The following is a 14833-nucleotide window of genomic DNA, read 5'->3' on the forward strand; positions in this document are numbered from 1 at the left end:
ACTTCCTTTGCCATTAACTACCGTCCAATCCATTCACTTGCAGACATAATGCTTTGTTGCCAATTCACTTATCCTCAATATTCTTTATGTAATGATTTTTATTTTTCTTTAAGTCTACATCTAGAAGTTAATGTGGTTTATCTAGTTGCGTATATGAGTATATGATCCTCTTTCTCATCAATCACAATTAATTTACTACTATTAGATATTCAAGCTAACGTGGTTATGTGATAATAAATTAATAATAGTCAGTTTGATTTTGAGTTCGTATAAGAAGTTTTGATTAGAGAGACGATTAATTTAAATTTGTCGATTTGTCACATGTATTATATCAACAGCAAAGTCTGAATTAGTTGGGGAGATGTATGATCCAAAAAAATGATCATGACCATTGACTTATATTCTATGATACCTAAAAACGACATTACTTTCTAGGATAGTAATTTTATGTAATATTTCAAATTAGTGATGATGTCTGGGGTGAAATTAGAAAAAGAGGTTCATTTGATTTTCTATAGTATCAAATAATGAAAGTGTATAGATATTTTGGAGAACTTTCATAAGAATTCCCACAACTACAAACATATGTAACTCAAAAAAATTTAGATGAAAATCGACAAATATACTACAAGAAAAAAAAAAAAATTAAACTGGACTAAAGTATACGTAGCCAATTGGTGATTGATGGTATTCGTATTTCATAACTAAATGGTACGTAGGGGATGGAATAACTAAAACGTTTTTAATAGCCAGTTAGCCACGATTGGCTAATATATATGAATAACAACAATAGCCACTGGAGAAGAAATGGCTACGGAAATTTAGTAGTCATTAAACCCAAAAAATAAAAAAATAATTAGTAGACATTAGATGGCTACATATTATCCATTCATGACGTCATTTGTAGCCATATAATGTCACTATTTTTTTATAATTTGTAAATAAAACACAATTTTGTTATAATGAAGCTTCATTTACTTGGAATAGTGAAACGGCCTCTGAAGAAAAAATCGTAAAGCTATACTTGTGTTGTGTGAGATGGACTAACAAAAAAGAAAGAAAGAATAATACTATATTTACTTAGTGTAAAAAAATAAAATAAAAAACTATTTTATGCTAGCCCTTAAAATCTACGATGCATGTGGAATTGGATCTGGATTCTGGCTTCCAAAAATATTGACCCACCTTTTGCTTCTTCCCGCGAAATGCTGGACTCGAAAGCAAGTGTGTCGGAAATAATTCTGAATTCCTTTCGTTTCGTTCTGAAAAAATTCAATAAAATAGATGTGTTAACATGTAATGCATTATTGCTCTATAATTTCAAGTATAATATATTTCTTTTTAAGTTAGTTTATATTTTTCGGAATATGAATGTGACTTATTTGAGTTGACCTTATGAATATCTCTAAAAGGGCCTTATCCGGTACATAAATTTAATTATATCCTTATTGTATTTAATTTGGAGTGTGTCGTACACCAAGTATCTGTTAATCTGTATGGCTATATTTGTATTTATGAATTTATAATAATAATTATTTTTATTATTTTTTATTTTATAATCTTGTGATTATAGAAGTTCAAATGATCATAAGGAATTAAGGATTATCCTTTTCCACTGTTCTCACGGTTTTGAATAATTTTTTTGTTTATTTGCACAGCAATAAACTCCATTTAAAACATTGGTTTCCTTTTCATTTTTGATTATAAAAAAATGTAATTTGTTGTGTAAAATTTTAATTGAATACATGAAGAGGTTGATGAGTCCTAGAGATTTAAAAAATGTAAAGTAAATTGAAACAGAGTAAAATATATCAACATAATTGTCATATATCATCACCGTAAGGTCCCCAACAATGCGTAGATGGGCTTCAAATTACACGGATGATATGAAAACCATCTTCAAGTATAGTGTGTGACCATCCACAAGGAAAATTCAAGGACTATATCACCTCTTTATTTGTCAATCTTATTTCTCTTTGAAGATCAATTGCTATATAGTGTGAATTGAATTTAGTTCTTGTGTGAACTATTGTGTAACTTTTTGCATCTGTAACAAATCCAGATTTTCCAATAATTAACCTTAAGAAAGATCCTGGACTTCCTTCTATTTACAACTATTACTAAGAAAACTATATGTTATATTCTATCACATATTTTTTTCCTTTAGAAAGACAAATGAATATAATATAACATGCACACACAGAAAAGATATCTATATTTTATGATGAGTTCTTAGAAGCATCAGGTAAAGCAGGGGATTTGCAAATAGGGCAAGAGTTCTTCATAGACAACCATTTCTTGATGCACCTCCCATGGTAGTCATGACCACACCCTTTAACTTCCCCTAACTCTTCTTTTTCCTTGTATTCCTCCTATTTGTACCACATCACCCATAAGTTAGCCTATTTCTAACTTTATATTGCACATATAATGTTTCAGACAACTAAATCTTACCAGGCAAATAGCGCATTTTCTTTGGTCCTCTTTTTGATACGCTGGATAATATGTTGTTGCTAACAAGCAACTGGAGATTGCGCTGTCGGATAGACCAGTGTTGACACTCCCAATCCTTTCCCCAAGAGCAAGGAGTTCCTGGATGGATATATATCAGTTACAAAACTTTTGGTTTTGCCTATGTGAGGCTTCAAAACACAAGTGTTTGGCTATTAACCTCGTAGCTCATGTTATCGATGTCGAGCCTCATGTCTCTGTGGTGATCAAGCATGTTTCTAGATTCGTAGTAGTGTGGTTGGCGATCTACGACCATGAATCCCTGCTTTTACACAGCCCCCAATAACAGAAAACAGGTCAGCAGAAAATGATAAAATTGCAAATCTATGTTTGTGGAGCTGGTCCCTTCGGTTAATACTCAGATATGTATTATATCATCTCGACTTGATCTTTATATTAATGATTGATATAATTTTGACAGACTTCCACCCAAAAGAATGCAGCTGTAAGGGAAAACTATACCTCAGATGAAAACCGTTCATGGAGGGAAACTTCATCGAAAGGAGGCTGAAACCTCTCATAGGAACTCCTGCGTCTCCCTGGGCGATCACCGCTACGCCATGAAATGTGTGGTGGTGGCCTTAGATGCCTAGAAGGATAAGTCTCAGTGACCAAATGAGACCTATCTCCAGAAGAAGATGCTACATGTCCCAATCGCGAACCCTGTGAAGAAGTTCTATAGGTGGGTGTTGACCTATGATGAGAGAAGCGGCTGCTGCTTGTAGATTGTGCTGAAGTTCCAGGAAAACCGTGGGAAACTGTATGGTTTCTGTTTCCGGTGAGCCCATGGTGATAGCCGGAAGTATCAACAGATAAGCTGTTGACAACACTTCTCGCAGGAAGAAAATTATTTGTCTCTGAACTAAAGCCATTTGTATCTGCAAGGTGGGAATTAATGTGATTATAGAAACAAAAAAGATTCAGATCTCAAGACAATGTGAACTTTGCATACCTCTAGGAACTGAGGACAATCTAGCACAGTTCCAGTCTTTATTTCCGTGAGAGGTCTGACCAGCAAATTGACCTGAGCCAGAATGATCAACACTGTGGCGGTGTGTAGAATGGGAATCAAGGCTCAAGCTTCTTGGCAAATTATTTCTTCCTAAGCTGGTTTCTAAATCAAGTGTAGAACGACTACGGACATTCCTTGAAGAACTCTCTCCCCTGATCGAGAGATTATTACTACTGTAAGTTGGGTTCATAAGCCATGGCATGTAATGAGGATCATGATCATGCGTTATTGATTTTCCTAGGTGAAATTCCGAGGGGAAATGGGTGTCTGTAGGAGTTCTGTCCCTGTGATATTGGCTTGAACTACCCATTTCATAGATGGAAGAAGGACAAGGGCGTTTTCGCTTTTGTGCTCCTCTCACATTTTCCATAGATTGATCAACATAACTAGCATTGGTCCAGGCCTGGCTGTTGCAGTTCGACGAAGATGCAAATGTCAAATAATCCTCATTTGGAGCAGAGAAAGTTGGAACAGTTGAATTCACGAAAGGATCATGGGATGGCCCCGAAGCCCCTGGATTGTAGTGTGGTCTCTCCACACTATGACCTGAGGCAGTATAGGCATTTGTTCCTGGAGAAGAGTTCCAATGAGAAGACACTGGCATTCCTTCATTCAACATGTTTTCAGCTGGATATACATGCGATCTGTTCTCACTGGTCCCAGATCTTGCTGAGAAAATGTGGAGTGGACAATATTAATCAGAAATATGGAACATCTTAACCTAAAACTAAACATGTATCATCAAACCAAATTTTAAATATCAATCTCTATAGATGGAGAATGAGTTTGAAAGATTGATTTCAATCAAACACAGATTAAAGATCTATAGAAATGGAGGACTAATTACCTAGACTCGTATATGGATGTTCTGGATGTGTATGATTCCAGCCTTGATCATGTTCATCATCAAAAAATTGGGACGAACCAAGAAAATTTCGGTGCCCCATTAAACCTGCACAAAAAGTTCTCTCACCATTCAACATCCCAGGAAAATATTGGCAAGCTCAGAAATATATATTTTTGTAATTACCAACCAAACTCAGTTTACTTTCAGTCTGATAGCCAAATTTCCTAAGTAAATATATAAGAAATCAGTCCATAGTTTCCAGCTCTAGTACCATTACCTTTGTTACCCGTACCTACCGTATTATACCTCAGATCTCAAGAAAATCATAAGCAAATAAGTTTTTGTGGACTTAGGCTTTGTGCTGCAGGAAAGTTCATGATGCTTATACATGGAAAAATAAACTTTAACTAGTACAGATATATTAGTTCATAAGAAAAACTTACAGATAAGAGTTTGTCAATATCAACAGGCAAACTTCTTTTTACTTAAGCCAAAAGAAAAGAGAAACAGAAAACAAGCAAGATTGGGAAATTAAGAAGCCTTTTCATTTAAAGCATCTCTCTAGATTACACACTTTCAGAAAGTCAATAAAAGTTACAGAAGCAGTCTATGGGAACCAATTAGGAAATGGAAAATGATGGAAGAATAAGGCACAATTGGCAAATAATCGTATATTGTATCCGCATAGAAGAGTATCAGAACAAGTCCATGCAAAATAGGTAACACTTGATATCATCTTTTCAGCTTCAACAAATGCACTACTTCTTCGTTTATATTCACGAACAACAATGACTTCCAAATTCAAACAAAAGAGACTCGAGTAAAGGCCTTGTACATCTTTCACTAAACTTAAAACCATGGTTGACATGAGCAAGAAAATTACATGGAGAATCCAATAGCAGGACATAAGCTTAGAATATTTTCTGAACCAAAACCCTCAAAAGTGCACCTGCAGGCAAATAATCCTAGAAGGATATAGGTTTGGAAGTCCCAACCACAAATACACTACACTATCCAAATGAAAAAGCCGTCGTGCTTGATTGAGAAACTGATTCACCATTTCCACAGACTTTTCAAGTAGACCAACCGGAAGGTCTTAGGGCCTTGACTTCACTAATACAATGAGAACACCTAAATTTAATCGCTTCTCTTCGGATCCATAAATTGAATACACTACAGCTTCCTTAGGTAAACGGGTGTAGTCCCCAAAAGTGCTAGCCAGCCTTACTACCTCATTACTATTTATGCGCTCTTATTGTCTTCAACCCACCAGCACACCTTAATAGACTCCTGAATTCGGGACTTATGAGCCCAGGGGCTTGTAAAACAATTGTGTGAAATGGTGCTTTATTAAAATTAGCATTATGTTTCACATCATTGTGCATCCAAATCAAAGGCTTGTATGTGACAGCATGTCATTCTAGAAACCATTATAGGATAGATGTAGTCTTGTAAGGAAGATTGAAGTTCTCCACTCATGGATACCTTATACCAGACCTCAAAGCATCTTTAACTGATTAACACACACGTGATGGCAGACTAGTTGTGGTTATTTGCTTATGCCCATGGATCAGAATAAATCTTACGCCACTAAAAACTGGACCGAGTAAACTTCACAAAGCCTATACTACCATAATTTTGGTCATTGTTCATATAAGATTAGGAGTGGAACTAACCACGCTAATAAATTCTTGATGAATTAACTGAGTTCAAGTTCACTTTGCTTCCCAATCAACCAAGAAGGTCCACAACACAATCTGCATACATCAAGGATAGGCCAGCCACCGATCCTATGTTTTAAAGGCTAGCATGAGGAACTAACATTTGTTTGAAATGTGTTAATCATGCAGTTTTCGAAGAGAATGATGCTACAATCTAAAAATTCTCAAAGAGGAAGATGAATTCTGACCTGAAACTCTAGCCGTGCTAGTTCTCAAATCTCCCAAATACTTGATAAGGTTTTTCTCCAGTTTCTCAACTACCCGAGGAGGTTCGTGGTGGAGAAAGGTATGATAGAGACTTAGAAACCACCATTGCCCCTAAACCTGCAGGATACAAACCAGCTAAGCCTAGGTTATGCTAATAGACTATATCCCAAACTAGCTAAGCTTACCCGTCGTTGAAGCTAACCAACACAAAGCTTACAAAATCTCCTAATCACCGATCTGGTCTCTTCTCAGCATCGGAATCTTAAAAGCTAACAACTACGTGAAAGAAAAACAAATTTGAAGTCCGGTATCCTTATAACCGACTCCGATTTATGGACATGATCGCGATCATACACGAAGATTGCGGGAAAATATAGCAGCAAAACCGGGAAATAACCGGATTAAACCGACAAACGCAAACAATCATCATCACACAATCCCAAGAAAAAAGCAAACAACGATCGGTAACAAAAAAGTAAGAAATAACGACAAAATTGCAATCGATTTTCAGCTTTATTTACACATAAGAACACGGAATAATCAGCTCAACAAGGATCGGAGAAAGGAGAAACATTACCAAAGCGTTCCGGCGATGAGAGAAGGAGAGACCGATCGGAGGAAAGCAAAGAGACGTATGAATTCGTATAGATGACGCGACTTTTGTTTGGAAAAAAAGAGGTTTTAGAGAGAGAGAGAGAAATGTGTTTAGAAGACAAATTGAATTGCTTTTTTTTTTTTTTTGTTGGGCGATGAAGAGGATCGGTTTATTATTTAAGGAAATCAAATTAAAGCGGTTGAGTACGTTGCCGGAACATTAATCCCTTCTCTGACCAACTTCACCGGCTACCGGTAAAACCCGTTCACTGTCTTTTTTCTTCAATAATGGGCTTATATTTGGGCCTCAACTATGGAAATCCCGTGCGTATCGAAAGTGTTCGAGAATCACAGAGATCCAAGGGATGACTTTTATTTTATCCATTAATAGTCAATTTGATGGATGATGATTAAGAAAGCAATAAAAGAAGCGAATCGGAATCCACATTGTATTAATCTTTCGATCCAGTAGCCATTGGAGAATCCAGAGTATTAACGTTCCATTTTGATTTTGGCGACGATAAACAGAGTTTAGAGAAATTTGCATCGAAGAGTTTTGGATTTTGTGTAGTGGGAGAAGAGAAAACCCTAGCTAGGGAGGGAGGGACATGATCAGATGCTCAAAGTGGCTTTGTGAACAATTATGATGAACTCTTCGAATGGTATGATCTCTGCGCCTTCTTCTTCGTCTGCGAATCCTCAGTCTCCGGGAATCAAAACGTATTTCAAGACGCCTGAAGGGAAGTACAAGCTCCACTACGAGAAGACGCATCCCTCTGGGCTTCTTCACTATACTCATGGCAAAACTGTCACTCAGGTGATTCTTTGATTCGTTTTTTTTGGTGTTTATCTCTGAATTCAAGTTTAATCCAATCTGATTTCATCGCGTTTCGATTGTGAAATTTGAATCCGAATTTTGTGAAATCGGAATCGCTGTTTCCCTACCATTGCTCAATGTGAAATTGCACCTCACAAGGTTTTGTGTAAGAATATCAAATGCACATTTCATTTTCATGTTTCTGAGGATGGGATTTGGGAAATTTCGGTGTCAGGTTACTCTAGCTCACCTTAAGGATAAACCTGCTCCATCGACACCAACTGGTACCTCGTCAAGTTACACTGCTAGTAGCGGTTTCCGGTCTGCAACAGCAAGGTTGTTGGGTGGTGGGAATGGTAACCGTGCGCTTAGTTTTGTTGGAAGTAATGGAGGGACCAAAAATGTGGGTGCTAGTTCAAGAATTGGTGCCTCCTTCCCTGCTTCTAGTTCTAGTACCTCGGCTACTAATACAAATTTCGATGGGAGAGGAACTTACTTAGTCTTCAATGTGGGTGACGCTATTTTTATTAGTGACTTGAACTCACAAGACAAGGTATTCTTACCCCTTTTGTTTTCTGAAGATTTAATTTGATGTGCTGGTTTCTTGTCACACTTAAGAGAAATTCTTTGATGTAGGATCCAGTAAAGTCTATACATATCAGCAATTCGAACCCTATGTGCCACGCATTTGATCCAGATGCTAAGGATGGACATGATCTACTTATTGGGCTGAATTCTGGGGATGGTAATGTACAACTTTGAAATCATGTTTGGTACTTCTGTGCTTGATCGAACTTTGTCTTGTTATTTATTATTTTGGTGAATTGTTGTAGTCTACACCGTATCACTAAGACAGCAGTTGCAGGATGTTGGTAAGAAGCTTGTTAGTGCTCAGCATTATAACAAAGATGGTTCTGTAAATAACAGGCAAGAGTGTTTTTTTTTCTCCTTCCTCTCTGCTTTATTGTTCTAGTATTTGTTAACATTGTTTGAAATTGTATAATCAATCTTGTTGGTTCCCATTTGTTGGTGTAACAATCATCAGTATTCTCACTTGTTGTTGTCCTTTGAACTTGTGTATTTATGCCAAATGACACAAGCTTGCGCAGTTATCTTCGTTTTTGTCAGTTTACTAGGTGTATGCTCTTGGTAACTCTCCAGTTAGTCAGTCTAGGGGACCAGAAGATATCTATAATACTGTGATTACAGAATAGGATGTAGTCTCAGAGGAGAACACTTTTTCTTGGATAAGGACTTAACAGAAACATGGCTGAAATTCCTTTTCAGAAAAGAAAATTACTTTATATGTTTCGTGTCCACTTCAAGAATAAGATTAAGTTTGTTGCTTTTAACAGCCGCTGTACTAGTATCGCTTGGGTGCCTGGAGGTGATGGATCCTTTGTTGCTGCTCATGCCGATGGAAATTTGTACGTATATGAGAAGGCAAGTGCAGATATTGAAAAAGAAATTGACCTTTCATTTACCTAATTTTGTCAAATTTTTGACCAGAGTAATTATTATACTTGCAGAATAAAGAAGGTGCAACTGATTCTTCATTTTCTGCTATAAGGGATCCTACACAATTTTCAGTTGATAAAGCAAAATATAGCAAGGTACCTGAGTTTTTTGGTAGTGTTTTCATTTGATGTTGGGTCAAGGACTTTATGTGTAGCTCTGGCAAGATGAGAATACTTATTTCTTTTCTGTACACCTGCACACGAATATCTTCTCAGACATCGTGATGCTACAATTCTTGCATTCTTCTATTATTTGTTCACTCCCACAAATATTCCTGCAGAGTAATCCAGTAGCAAGATGGCATATTGGGCAAGGTGCGATTAATTGCATTGCATTTTCAAATGATGGAGCATACTTGGCAACTGTTGGAAGAGATGGTATGATGGGTTTTTCTTTCATCACCGGCTCCAATTCTTCCTCTCTATATATGTCTTTCAGTTGAGCATTAATTTTCTCCTTTTGACCATGTACAGGTTATCTTCGAATTTTTGATTTCTCAACCCAAAAGCTAGTGTGTGGTGTAAAAAGTTATTATGGTGCTCTATTGTGTTGTGCTTGGAGGTGACTGGATTTAAATCCTTTGAAAAATGATCTTCCCTGTTGCATTTGAAGGAAAATAATATTTTATGTCAACTTTTGTTCACTCAAGTTGCTTTTAGCATGCATTGTTATTGTATATTAACATTGTGATCGGCCTGACAGTATGGATGGAAAGTACCTTTTGACTGGAGGTGAAGATGACTTGGTTCAAGTGTGGAGTATGGAAGATCGAAAGGTTGTGGCGTGGGGTGAGGGACACAATTCGTGGGTAAGGTTTTCAAATTGGAGTATAGTGAATTTCGTATGTAAGACAAACACTACTTGACTAATGTGAAGGCTTTCTCATAGGTAAGTGGTGTGGCGTTTGATTCGTATTGGTCGTCACCAAATACTGAGGGGTCTGGTGAGAATGTCATGTATCGGTTTGGTTCCGTTGGTCAGGTATTCAGTTATGCTACGTCCATTCTTCCGGGTTCTCCTTTCTGTTATGTGATGCCAGCTAAACACTTTTTGCTTTAACTTTGAGAGTATGCCTTGACTTATATTCTGTTGGCTGAACAGTGTTAATACCTCTATTTCTAGTAGATAAACAGGATAAAGATTGTAGAATGATTCTAGTATATGGGAGCGATAAAGAGTGAGGGAAGTAAGATGAAATCTTTTGATGGGAATTTCTTTTGGTCATCTCGGGTGATAGCATTGTCCATATAGTGTATCATTTTGGCATTTGCCAGATTAAAGGGCATATAATCGTTAATCTGCTTTGTAGAAATTTTGTTAGAAAGTGAGCATTTCCATTGACTTGGCATGCCCTGTGAAAGTTGTGTTAATAACTTATACATTGATCTTCTGTTTCTTCTCCTATGATCATTTGTGTGATTTTGCTCGCCTTCCATGTCTTTATTCTATCTGCTTGTGCCGAACAGGACACACAGTTACTGCTATGGGACCTAGAAATGGATGAGATTGTTGTTCCCCTTCGGCGACCTCCAGGAGGATCGCCCACTTACAGCACAGGGAGTCAATCCGCTCACTGGGACAACATTGTTCCAATGGGCACTCTTCAGCCAGCGCTGTGCATGCGCGACGTCCCAAAGCTCTCACCAGTAGTGGCTCACCGTGTTCACACCGAGCCCCTCTCGGGCTTGATCTTCACGCAAGAATCATTGATAACAGCTTGCAGAGAAGGCCATTTAAAGATATGGACACGACCTGACACTCAGTCTAGCAGCTCAGAAGCAACAAATCCAACTACAAGCAAACCGTTGCTGACCAGCAAGGTCGGTAGTTCCAGTTAACTCCGTCACCATTTAAATCATATTGTTTCAGGTCTTGGTTTCGAAAGGAATCCCTCTGAATATCTCTCCTCGGAACTGAATCTGACTCTATTGATGTGTGGGAGAGGCTGAGACATTTCTGGGGATTGCTGGAGACGAAAGAGATGAAAGAGACGAAGACAGTTTTCAAATGTAATTAGAAGAAAACAGATTTTTTGGATTTAGGGTTTATATCCAACAAATACTAACCAAAAACCAATAGTCCAAGATTTTCTTGCAGTTGCAACGATTGCTATAAAAATAATTAAAATTTTCCTATTCTTTGTTTCGATTTATGGTTTTGACTTTTGAGGCACATTTTGGAATATTGGATAATCGACATTGGATTAAAGTAACTTTAGCGGTATTTATTTGTATGTATAATCCTTCCAAACATGTGTCCATCTGTAGGTTTTTATATATGTTCAGACTCTTCTTGATATTGTTATTTGTGAAAATGACCTTTGAATACTTTTAACTAAAGTGACGGAAATTAGTTGAACCATCAGCTTTCTTGCGTAAGCTCTCATTACAAATTCTTTGAGCATAAAATAGTGAGTGGAAAGTCAACTCAAACAAAAAGTGTTCACCAAATTTCAATTATGGTGTAGATTAATTGAATTTCAGACGATCTCACCAATTGACTTGTGGTTTAGTTTTTTTTTTCTCTTAAGGCTTCATCAAATCCAGTTTAATTCGGTGATGGACAACAAAGTGCCAAACATAAAACAAAGTTCTGTCTTAATCCTCTTCAGGATAACTTAAATCACATGAAACTTAGAAATTATAACTATTAATGTAGATATGCTTTTAGCTGATAATATTGTCTGACATTTTATCTGTCAAAAGAAAAAGAGAGGGAGAGCGAAGGCAAAACAATTTGGTTTCATTAACTGTTTTACCAGAGTACACAAACCTTGGCATTGGCACATATCAAAGTATTACACCACAATGAAAGCAGAAAAAACAAAATAAGATAACAGGGCATAGTTTTACAAGCAAAGTTGCCAATTTTTTGTACATACATACATAATAACACAAGCATTTTATAATTGTTGTTATTATGATTGTTGTTTTTGTGGCTTAAACTCAGACGTTGGCTGCACTTCTGAAGGATCCGAGTGACTTGGAACCTGAAGCCCTTAGGACAAATTGGTGATAAAATGCAGCTATTGCAGCTCCAATGAATGGTCCCACCCAGAATATCCACTGTTATTAAGTAGACGAAAAAAAAAAAACATTTTACTATTTTTCCACTACACAATAGTCCACTATTTGATTAATTTTAGTTAATTAAGAGATGGAAACGTACGTGGTCATCCCATGGCTTGCTCTCGTTAAAGATTACGGCAGCTCCAAAGCTCCTAGCCGGGTTGATACCGGTTCCGGTGATCGGAATTGTTGCCAAATGTACCATAAACACAGCAAACCCAATCGGAAGTGGCGCCAACACCTTTCATTTCATAATTCATAACCCAAAGTATTAATTAATGTTATCATGTAATCAACTAACGATCTTATAACTGATAAAAATAAATACTAACCGGAACGTGGGAGTCTCTAGCGTTGCGTTTGGGATCAGTGGCGGAGAAGACTGTGTAGACGAGCACGAATGTTCCGATGATCTCTGCGGCAAGTCCCGTGCCAGTGTTGTAACCGTCGGCTAGAGAATTGGCTCCTCCACCGTAACGAACGTAGTAAGAGCTTTGAAAAGCCTTCACAAACCCAACTCCACAAATAGCACCCAAACACTGAGCCACCATGTAAAGCACCGCCCTAATCAGCGACACCTTCCGTGCCAAGAACAAACCAAACGTCACCGCCGGGTTTATGTGACCACCTACATAAAGTTTTGGAGTCAAATTCAAATAAACAAGAACCCAAAGGACAGATTTGAAAAGTCAACAATTTCAAAATTCTAAACCGGGTAAAACCGGACCGGTTCGATATGATACCTGAGATACCAGCGGTGCAGTAGACAAGAATGAAGATCATGCCACCAAAAGCCCACGCGATACCGAGGATTCCGACGCCGCCACAGTCAACTCCACCGGCGGTTTTGTCAGACTGAATCTTGTAACCGATAACAGTCAAAACGGTGACGTATAAGAAGAGGAGAGTAGCTACGAACTCGGCGATGACGGCTCTGTACAAAGACCACTTCGTAAGCTCCTCCGCGTCGAAAAACGGTGTTGGTGGCGGATCCTCGTAGTCCCTCGTCTGAAACCCCTCAGGTCCTTCCACATCTTTCGCCATTTCTATACTTTTTGTTTATGAAAGTTGTGTTTTGTGGATATGTTGTGTGATTGTGAAGACTGAAGAGACATAGCAAAAGTTGTTTATATAGAGAGTATAGAGTTAGTTCCTAGTGAGTGCTCTTATTAATTTTGCTTATCCATATACGTTAATAATTGTATACGTATTCATTATTTGATTATGTTACAATAATGTTTTCCTTTTGGTAGGTTTATGGTTGTTTTTATTATTCGTTTCAATGACGATTATGATTATTTTCGTGGGAACTTGCTTTCACTAATTAATTACCTAGCTAGCTGTCTTGATGATATATAATCTAAACCAATCTAATCATTGCTTCATAATTAATACTAGAAAACTGATTTTGCTTAATATATTCCTGAAGTTTCCACTATTATTTTCTTAAAGCAGATTTTTTCATATCCATTAGTTCTTGCTTCTTACTAAATACTAGGAAAGATCAAAAAAAGTTATTAGTAAAATTAACTGACGATATATAGTTACGGACCTTACGTTTAGCTCCTGCACAAATTAAAGAGACTCTTTTCATCTCAATTAGTATTTGTCGTAGCAAAATGATTGTAAGATTAACTGATGATAGTTGATGTATAGTGTTATTGTTTTGTTGACGAAATCAGAACTCACATTTCTTTGTGGTTTCAATTAAATTTACAATTCTTTAAACTAAAGCTGAACTTATTTGAAATTCTGATTATTTAAAAGAATGATTGTGGGGCTATCAATAAGAAGAGCGACCTTTTAATTCTAAAATTATGGTAGATAATGGAGTTTAATGGTTAATTTAACTTAGCCACGCCGCCCCATACCTAAACGTTGTTTTCATTTGGACCGACCCTAATAATCTATATGCTCCTTTCTCTTGTCCTGTGTCATGAGCCTTGTCCTCCCCCTAGAATAATATAGTCTGTCACTCTTTTTACACATTAAAATATACTATTATATGAAGTATGAACCTTATCTATTTGGGCAGACTTGAAAGTTCTTTTTTGAACATTTTGGTTATAAAATGCGATAACGTTATACGTATATTTAAAACGTTGAGATAACTAGATTGATCAGTGGTAAAATTTGCGATATCTAGATTCTACCATCTTTCATTTGCTACTTTATTCTTTTATCTACAAACACTCTCTAGAAAAAAAAGGAGCTTTATTTTTTTCCCACATAGAACTTTATCTAATTAAATCCTATTTATACTATCCAATCGATGATACAAAACGATAAAAGTTTATTAACAAAAAAAAAACGATAGGTAATAACAAAATAGTTTAAAGAGGTCAGAGTTAACTGTTAAAAAAAGTTAGTAGTAATACCGTTTTAAGTTCTACTAGTTCTTTTGAATTTGATTAATAACGATTAAATCGACTTATTATGTTCATACCGTTACAAATCAAATCTATTAGGTGGATAAAAGTCTTTTAAGCAGTAGTAGCTCTAAGCATGGACATGATAAAAGAAACGGCGTCGCTTCAC

The 14833-nt window shown here is 36.8% G+C and overlaps 3 protein-coding genes across 13 annotated transcripts; 1 reads left to right on the forward strand and 2 right to left on the reverse strand.

The window, feature by feature from the left end:
- Positions 1-2054: 2054 nt before the first annotated feature.
- LOC9315721 (probable E3 ubiquitin-protein ligase RHG1A) lies at positions 2055-7049 on the reverse strand. 11 transcript variants are annotated; one of them, XM_021027659.1, is made up of 8 exons: positions 6876-7049; positions 6484-6574; positions 4371-6415; positions 3464-4192; positions 2974-3389; positions 2672-2773; positions 2455-2592; positions 2055-2372 (listed from the first exon to the last, which is right to left on the reverse strand). In XM_021027659.1, the coding sequence occupies exons 3-8, from the start codon at positions 4504-4506 to the stop codon at positions 2220-2222; spliced, it is 1674 nt and encodes a 557-aa protein (XP_020883318.1). In that variant the 5' UTR covers positions 4507-6415; positions 6484-6574; positions 6876-7049; the 3' UTR covers positions 2055-2219. The 11 variants fall into 11 exon arrangements, with proteins under 11 accessions (XP_020883318.1, XP_020883326.1, XP_020883322.1 ...); XM_021027667.1 differs by having other exon boundaries at positions 4371-4475; positions 6280-6415; positions 6484-7049; XM_021027663.1 differs by having other exon boundaries at positions 4371-5660; positions 6280-6415; positions 6484-7049.
- Positions 7050-7252: 203 nt separating this feature from the next.
- LOC9317559 (dystrophia myotonica WD repeat-containing protein) lies at positions 7253-11460 on the forward strand. The gene is made up of 11 exons (XM_021027669.1): positions 7253-7709; positions 7945-8262; positions 8346-8454; positions 8543-8636; positions 9065-9152; positions 9239-9322; positions 9508-9604; positions 9701-9788; positions 9930-10035; positions 10116-10208; positions 10694-11460. Exons 1-11 carry the CDS (start codon positions 7536-7538, stop codon positions 11063-11065), a joined length of 1623 nt encoding a protein of 540 aa, XP_020883328.1. The 5' UTR covers positions 7253-7535; the 3' UTR covers positions 11066-11460.
- Positions 11461-11946: 486 nt separating this feature from the next.
- On the reverse strand, positions 11947-13563 carry LOC9315722 (aquaporin PIP2-2). Its single transcript, XM_002881447.2, has 4 exons — positions 13039-13563; positions 12628-12923; positions 12396-12536; positions 11947-12292 (listed from the first exon to the last, which is right to left on the reverse strand). Exons 1-4 carry the CDS (start codon positions 13337-13339, stop codon positions 12173-12175), a joined length of 858 nt encoding a protein of 285 aa, XP_002881493.1. The 5' UTR covers positions 13340-13563; the 3' UTR covers positions 11947-12172.
- Between the last annotated feature and the right edge of the window lie 1270 nt (positions 13564-14833).

This window comes from Arabidopsis lyrata (assembly GCF_000004255.2).
Source record: "Arabidopsis lyrata subsp. lyrata unplaced genomic scaffold ARALYscaffold_4, whole genome shotgun sequence".
Lineage (NCBI taxonomy): Eukaryota > Viridiplantae > Streptophyta > Magnoliopsida > Brassicales > Brassicaceae > Arabidopsis > Arabidopsis lyrata.

Excerpts from the sequence above, each read along its gene's own strand:
- LOC9315722 (XM_002881447.2), bottom strand. The coding sequence starts at position 13,339 with ATGGCGAAAGATGTGGAAGGACCTGAGGGGTTTCAGACGAGGGACTAC. Across the intron at positions 12,924-13,038 it reads CTGCACCGCTGGTATCTCAG|GTGGTCACATAAACCCGGCG; the intron begins GTATCATATCGA and ends AACTTTATGTAG. Across the intron at positions 12,537-12,627 it reads CTAGAGACTCCCACGTTCCG|GTGTTGGCGCCACTTCCGAT; the intron begins GTTAGTATTTAT and ends ATGAAATGAAAG.
- LOC9315721 (XM_021027662.1), bottom strand. The coding sequence starts at position 4,506 with ATGTTGAATGGTGAGAGAACTTTTTGTGCAGGTTTAATGGGGCACCGA. Across the intron at positions 3,390-3,463 it reads ATTGTCCTCAGTTCCTAGAG|ATACAAATGGCTTTAGTTCA; the intron begins GTATGCAAAGTT and ends CCCACCTTGCAG. Across the intron at positions 2,593-2,671 it reads TCGATAACATGAGCTACGAG|GAACTCCTTGCTCTTGGGGA; the intron begins GTTAATAGCCAA and ends ATATCCATCCAG.
- LOC9317559 (XM_021027669.1), top strand. The coding sequence starts at position 7,536 with ATGATGAACTCTTCGAATGGTATGATCTCTGCGCCTTCTTCTTCGTCT. Across the intron at positions 8,455-8,542 it reads TGGGCTGAATTCTGGGGATG|TCTACACCGTATCACTAAGA; the intron begins GTAATGTACAAC and ends GAATTGTTGTAG. Across the intron at positions 10,209-10,693 it reads GGTTTGGTTCCGTTGGTCAG|GACACACAGTTACTGCTATG; the intron begins GTATTCAGTTAT and ends TGTGCCGAACAG.